Source organism: Alligator mississippiensis, chromosome 5 (genome assembly GCF_030867095.1).
Source record: "Alligator mississippiensis isolate rAllMis1 chromosome 5, rAllMis1, whole genome shotgun sequence".
Taxonomy (NCBI): Eukaryota; Metazoa; Chordata; order Crocodylia; family Alligatoridae; genus Alligator; species Alligator mississippiensis.
Window position 1 is genome coordinate 9,026,299 of NC_081828.1, and position 7,026 is coordinate 9,033,324.

At 45.0% G+C, this 7,026-nt stretch overlaps 1 protein-coding gene across 2 annotated transcripts in view; it reads right to left on the minus strand.

Moving 5' to 3' along the window:
• CC2D1B (coiled-coil and C2 domain containing 1B) overlaps nucleotides 1-6,720 on the minus strand; it is a 48,518-nt gene extending 41,798 nt beyond the window's left edge. The window contains exons 1-3 of one of the 2 annotated variants that reach the window (XM_006262230.4): nucleotides 6,622-6,720; nucleotides 5,884-5,979; nucleotides 2,205-2,343 (exon numbers count right to left, since the gene is read on the minus strand). In XM_006262230.4, coding sequence (XP_006262292.3) covers nucleotides 2,205-2,343; nucleotides 5,884-5,949 — 205 coding nt within the window. In that variant the 5' untranslated portion in view covers nucleotides 5,950-5,979; nucleotides 6,622-6,720. The other variant, XM_019479196.2, reaches the window with a different exon arrangement.
• Between the last annotated feature and the right edge of the window lie 306 nt (nucleotides 6,721-7,026).

A 7,026-nucleotide genomic window follows, 5' to 3' on the forward strand; every position in this document is an offset into this window, starting at 1 on the left:
CCAATACAAAAGGGCTAGAATGTCATAGGGAAAGAAATGGATGACTGGAGTAATAGAAATAGGAAGAAAAGGAATAGTATAAAGTACAAGGTCATGCACATAGAGACTAATAAGAATTTATGCTATAAACTGGGGAGTTTATCAGTTGGAAATGCAAGGGGAAGAGGAAGAGCTCGATGCATTAGTTGATCACAGGAAGAATAAGCTAATAATGTGATGCAGCCGTGAAAAAGGCAAATGTGATTCAAGGAAGTGTCAGCCAAGGCATTTTCAGTAGAGTTAAGAAGGCATTCATGCTCCTGTACAAGGCACTGGTGCAGTAAGCACAAGGGCCCACTATGGTCACGAACTGACAGAGGCAGATTTAGGCTAGATAGCAGGAAAAACTTTTTCCTGCTAAGGGTGGCCAAAATTTGGGATGGGCTTCCAAGGGAGGTGGTGCTCTCCCCTCCCTGGGGGTCTTTAAGAGAAGGCTGGTTAGGCATCTGGCTGAGGTCATCTGACCCCAGCGCTCTTTCCTGCCTGGGCAGGGGGTCGGACTCAATGATCTGTTGAGGTCTCTTCCGACCCTAGCATCTATGAATCTATACTTGGCTCTGTTTAAAAACACAGCAGGAAACACTCGCCACTCCATTACAGTATTACAAGGGAAAAGATGTTCACTGCCAACAGGAAATAATTTCCTTCCTTGATCTACAGCAGTTCCACAACGGACACACACAGCACTGAAAGTAAAGATCCAGCACAGTCCAGGAAAAATGTTCCTTTGCCGCTGCTCACCTTTCCAACACACTTCTACTCAATCTCCTTGCTGTTATTTGAATAATTTCCCTTTTCTTACATCCTCTCTTCTGATCCTTACTCCTTTTAATTCCTTCCTACTTTACTTCCCTGATCCCTCCTTTTCCTATGCCCATCGTACTTTTTGTCCGATCATTCTTTGGTACCTGCTCCATTTGGATGCTAGGCTCATTCCCAAATGAATTTCCTCCTACCACTCCCAGCAGCCTGGTTGCACTTGTCTAATTCTTTCCTTTCAGAGACGTGGGTTTCTGCTCTTTGGTAAGCAAAAGGGGGATTAGACCTACAGTTGTTGTTTCAGAAAAGAAAGGGCTGTAGTGATCAAGCAACAGCCCTGTAATACATCTACCCCTCACACATGTTAGTTATAAGCTTTCAATGGTCATAGCAAGCATTAACACATTAATTAATCTGCAACACCCTGTAAACTTTTATCTTCATTTTACAGATAGAAAGACTGAAAAGAGAGAGTTAAATGCTTTGACTGGGCCAAAGAAAAAGCCAGTATCTGAAAAGAGGGTAGTGCTTCAAAGTTCTTGACTTCTAGATGTCACAAAAACCACTTAACTATATATCTCATAAGTGATTTGTAGAACATAGGAGCTAAAGATCTAATCATCTGAGAATTAAGACCTGAGCTGCTGTAGTTAATTCTGTGCTAACTACTGAAAGGGCCCAAGAGAAAGAGAGAGCAGACTTGATGACAAAAGGACATCTATTTCCTCTTACACAGGTGTAAAACATGTCCTTGCAGGCTAAGAACATTACCAGATTCTTTTAAGTCTTTTACTCAATGCTGTGTAACAAATATTAGCTAGGAAGGCTAGAAAGAGGATTCTTTATTTGACGGCCAGTTTAAAAAAACCTCCAAATAATTTCATATAACAGAATTTCTGCTAAAGCAAAATTTAAAAGGAGATGCATGCTGAAAGAATATGTTATTATTTTAAAGACCGCAAATCTTTAGTCTAAAAAGCCACTATTCACTTCAAAATATAGTTATCTAGTCTAAATACCCAACTGATATATTGGTGCACTTCTACCTTACACTCCTTATTTCCATCTTGAATCTTCTACTTCCACCATTGAATCTTAGCACGTCTTTGTACACTAAATTAATGGTCACTGTGCTGTCAGAAATCTTCACTTTTCCTGGACAGTTAAAGACTACAATAAAGCCACCTCTTACTCTTGCTTCTACACAACTTAGATCTTTCACAGTAGAGTGGACACAAAAAAGATAAATACTTTTAAATCTCTCTGGGTGATAAAGCAATTTTGGGTACTACCCATATTAGTAGATGAAAATATCCAGAAAGAAGCGACTTCTGTAAATTAGGATCTCTTAATTTACATTAATAATTTGGTTCTTCACTAGGCAAAACTCAGCACCAGAAACTTACTTTTTCCTTTTGGTTTTGATTTCCTTTCTGTCACCTTCTCTCCAGTGATAGCAGCAAGCTCTGCTTCTAGGTCTCCTTCATCACCGCCTTCTAAATCCAGCAGCATTTCTTCAGGATTAAAATCTACAAACAGCCCCAGCTGAAACCAAGGGAAAATATTCCAGTGAGAACAGGGACCAACTTAAAATATCAATCCACCTGCACTGCTTAAACATCTCCATGTATTCTGCATTCAAAGATCACATGGATACCATGGTGGAGTTCTTAACTATGATGCCCTATAATTTGACTACTAATGCAAAGCAAGCAAGGAGACATACAAAAATGAAACTAGGTACGTTACTGAAGGGAAGCAGTGAATAAGCCTTCTGAGGTGGGCACTTAGTTGCTCAAACAAGAGGATCAAGTATGTGAAATAATGTTAAAATATTTTAGTGATATGTAGGGTAACATTTCAGCAGGGAGATTCCATCAAATCTAAAAGAGTAACTTATATTTATTACTCTTCATACCATATAAATATGATAAATGAGCACTGCAAAGACTATCTTCATCTCTCTCTCAACAATCTAGTTAAACAAATTCAAGGCAAACCTCCATTCATTAGACTCTATGCCTGGAAAATTATAACAAATTTATAATTTTTTCATATATAGAATCTAATTATTCAAGGGGTTGTTCTTATAATCAGGATCATCTTCTACTTGACTAAATGTGGTATGCATACAGTCGTAGATACAAATGTTCCATTGCACAAGGAAGTGCAGTCAGGGAAGAGCCAGCAACAGTTCAGAACCACATTACAACAATGTATAGTTGCTAATGGCAGGAAGCGAATGCCACCAAAGCTAAACAAAGCTAAAAAGGGGAATCAGGTAAGAATATTATACAAACTAGACTCTGGCCAAAACCCTAGGGGTGATTCTCCTTTTCCTCCAAAACATGCCAAAGGAGGACAAAGACTACAGTGCTCTGTCTCTTCTAAAACAGTGGTTCTCAACCATTTTTGTTACCAGGACCCGTTTGTAAACATCAGTGGCCAGTCCCCTTGCTTCCAACCCACTGCCCCCCACTCACAGTACGTGGGGTAGGGAGTGGGTGTATAGGCAGGAAACTGCACGTGTGGGGCATGGGCAACATAAAGCAGCCCCTTGCAGTCTGAAACTCTCCAGCCTGCAAGAGAAAAGCCACAGTTTCCCACATTCTTCTCCTTTATAGAAGAATCTATTTTTAATGTTTGTTGGCCCATTTTTAAAGTCTGTTTGTGACTCTTTCAAATATTCTTGAGACCCAATGGTTGAGAAATGCTGCTTTAAAAGATGGCACCTCTGGAGTCTAGTATTCCATGACATTAGAGCACTGACGCTCAACCAAGGTGCTGCAGCATGTGCAAACATGATTCACAAGATAAACCCAGATTTCAAATAGGAAACCATAGTGTTAAAGCCATTCTGACCTGCTGTGATATTTCTGAGTTTGCCACAACAGAAAAACTGCTCTATTTTTTCTCTGCGGTTAAAAAGGAGTGAAAAGTAAGAGCTGGCATTTTCTAAGGGGTGCCTTTAGACTACTGAGGAGTGTCTCAAGCCTAAAAAGGTTGAGAACCACAGCATTAGAGTACTGGTTCAGTATCGATACAGAGAAAGAATGTCACCTACTGAAAAAATACCACCACTTCCTTGAATGTTGCTTGTCATAATATCGCCCCAGCTGAACTTAGACTCGGAAATGAAAAATAAGTGTCCAAAACAGGAAAGCTGAAATTATCTACCGTTATTTAGCCTCTACCTGAAGCTGCATAAAGGAATTCTAAACAAAAATGCTGCTGCACAGTCCAATACGTGCATATTGCATATTAGTTTTTCTATGACAAAGTTCTTTGGATTCATCTGATATTTTTTATTAGACCAAGTGAAATAGTTGTAAAAACTGTTCTTGGCAAGCTTTCGGGTACAAACACCCTTCTTCAGGCTGAGAGCGCATCTGCAGCTATATTGTGCTCTCCTGGATGGGAGCTGTTCTACAATAAACTTATAGACAAAAAAACCCCAATATGCAAGTCTCTCAGGATTATTTGTGATGGAACAAGATCCAGAAACAACGTTCCATTTCTGTGGCACCTTTTATTCAAGGAACTCAAAGTGCATTATAACTATGAACTGAGTTTAATTCACCCCTTTGGATTGGGTATTAACGCAAGATAGCATAATGAAGAGCATCAGGCACAGAACAGAGAGCCAGTAATTAATTTACTAAGCCTGGTATTACCCTTGATTCGCTACATGTCTCTGGATAAATCAGCTAATCCCCAGCAGTATGGCTACCGCTGCTACTCCTCTCTCTCTCTTCCAGATAAACAGGGAAGAAAACTGAGAAAATTTTTGCCCAATGTTTGTTTAATGCTCTGAAGATACAAAGCTCTATTTAATAATGCGTACCTTTTACAAATGAGTAATCAGGGGCAGGCCTGTGTGTGATCTGCTCATTGTCACACTACAAATGACCTGTAACACCAGAGTTCTGGCTCCAAGTTCCTCACTGTCACCATAAATTAAGCTTTCGCTAAACTCATCAGGTATCAAACAGGTATTCTAGGGAAAGCACGGGGAAGCACTTCAGACTGACGTAGAGAACAGTGCATAGCAGATATAATGTAAAGCAGTCCAGAGCAGGGATCATTTGCAAATTAACAAGATACTGGAAAATACAGTGCAAGAAACTAGCGTGCATTTGCCAGGAGGCCTGAATATCTTGTCCATTTCAAAATCTTGGATTTACTGTTTAGTCTTTTAACTTCTTTGATTTTCTTCACTCTTCGCATCTTTTCTTCTTGATAAGATGTAAGTAACATACATAAACATATATTTAATTCTGAAATGTAAACTGTAGTACAGTACTAACCTGATGCAATTATGGATGCAATAACAGACATGCAGAGAAGAGAAAGAAGCATTTCTAGTTCAGCTCGTTGGAAAAAAACACCCACACACAACTACTATGCTCTTGGAGCTCTGTCTGATTCCAGCTTACCTGGCTGCACTAGGGGCTTGACTGAAAATGGGTCAGCTGTAACTCTATTATAAACATATCAGTCCATAGTTTCTTCATCTAACTTCCTATCTTTCTGGTTTTTGTTTTGTTTTTTAATTCCAACCTCCCTTTCCTATCACCACAAGTCATAGCAAACATCTCCATATTTACCTGATACCAAATATATTTGCTTTCCTCTCTCTCACTGACTTTCAAGCTCCTTCTCATTTTTAAAGCTTCACCTAAAACTATTCCCTGACAACTCCACGCTATCTCCAGGCACACCCTGGCCCCTCCTCAGGCTCGCACCTGGATTCTGTCCTGATTGAGCTCCAGCTCTCTCAAGTCTAACCAGCATCTAGGGAGATGCTAGAGAAATTTCAAAGTGGTTTCAGCACAGCCTTATCGTGGGAATGAGTCATCAGGCAGGCAGGCACAGAGCAAGACACTGAGACAACAAGTCTTGCAGCCTTTCTGTTTCTAATGCCTTGATTGCTGCGATAGCTGGCGTCAGCTCCCTGCCACTGCCAAGGAAAGACCCACAAGGTTGGGGAAAAGCAGAGAACTCATTAAGTAGCAGGCATCGCAGGGTCCATGAGGGAGGGTGGCACTGCGAGTGCCAGTCCGGTGGTGCGAGACCTTCCCTTACCTGCTTCGCCGCAGCAGCTCCCTGGCCTTTTGCCTGGGGGCTTTTCTTGGGTCTCCGGCTGATCATGCTGGCTCCTGAACTTCTGAGGATGCCGCCCTGAACAAAGTGAGACGGAGGCACAGGTGAGGCTGCAGATGCCTGGTGTGACACAGGCCAAGACCTCCCCAGACGGCAAGCCAGGCGCAGCAGCCTGCTCAGGACTCCTAGGAGCTGGGCAGAGTTGCTGCAAGCACCTGGGCTGCAGATCACACAGCTGGGGCTGACACCCCCCCCCCCCCCCCGCAGACAGAGCCCAGGGGCTACTGCAGCCACGGCCCGGGGCCCCGCTCCTCCCCACCGTGGGCAGACACGGGAGCCTGACACCTCCCCCTACACACCAGACACACACACCAGACTACCCCCACAGACACATCGCACTCTCCCCCCACAGGCACACACACAGGTGTGGATGCACACCAGGCACCCCCCCACACACACACACATCACATCCCACAGACACACACGCAGGTGTGCACACACACCAGACCCCCTCCCCTCCCCGAGACACCCCACACATCACCTCACAGACACACAAGACACACGCAGGCACCAGACACCCTTCCCCCCTGACACACAGACAGACAGGCAGGCAGGCACATGACATCACACACTCACACTCTCGCCCTGTCTGGGCGCCCCAGCCCCAGCCGGACGCGGGCCCCTGCCCATGTGCGGGGCGCACAGGCCGCCCGGGCCCACCTCGGCCTCCCGCCCGCAGGACGCGCTGAGGGGCCGCCGCGCCGCAGGCACCGCGCGTGCGCAGACGGGGCGGGGGCGGGGCCAGCGCGGGGGGCGGGGCCAGGCCGGGTCCCGCCCGCTGGGACTTCTCTCCCTCGGGCGGGGGGGCAGCACCGCGCACTTCCCGAGACAGCCGGAGCCAGGCGCATCACCGAATCGCTCGGCCCTGCCGTCAGCTGCCCGCAGCCCCCGGGAGCACCGCCGGCCAGACCCTCCCGCTGCACCTCCGCAGTCCCACAATGCACCTGTTGTGGGATCCCAACCCTCCGGCTGCACCTCCACAGTCCCACAATGCACCTGTTGTGAGATTCCCAACCCTCCCACTGCACCTTCAGTCCCACAATGCACCTCTGGCAGGGTCCATCC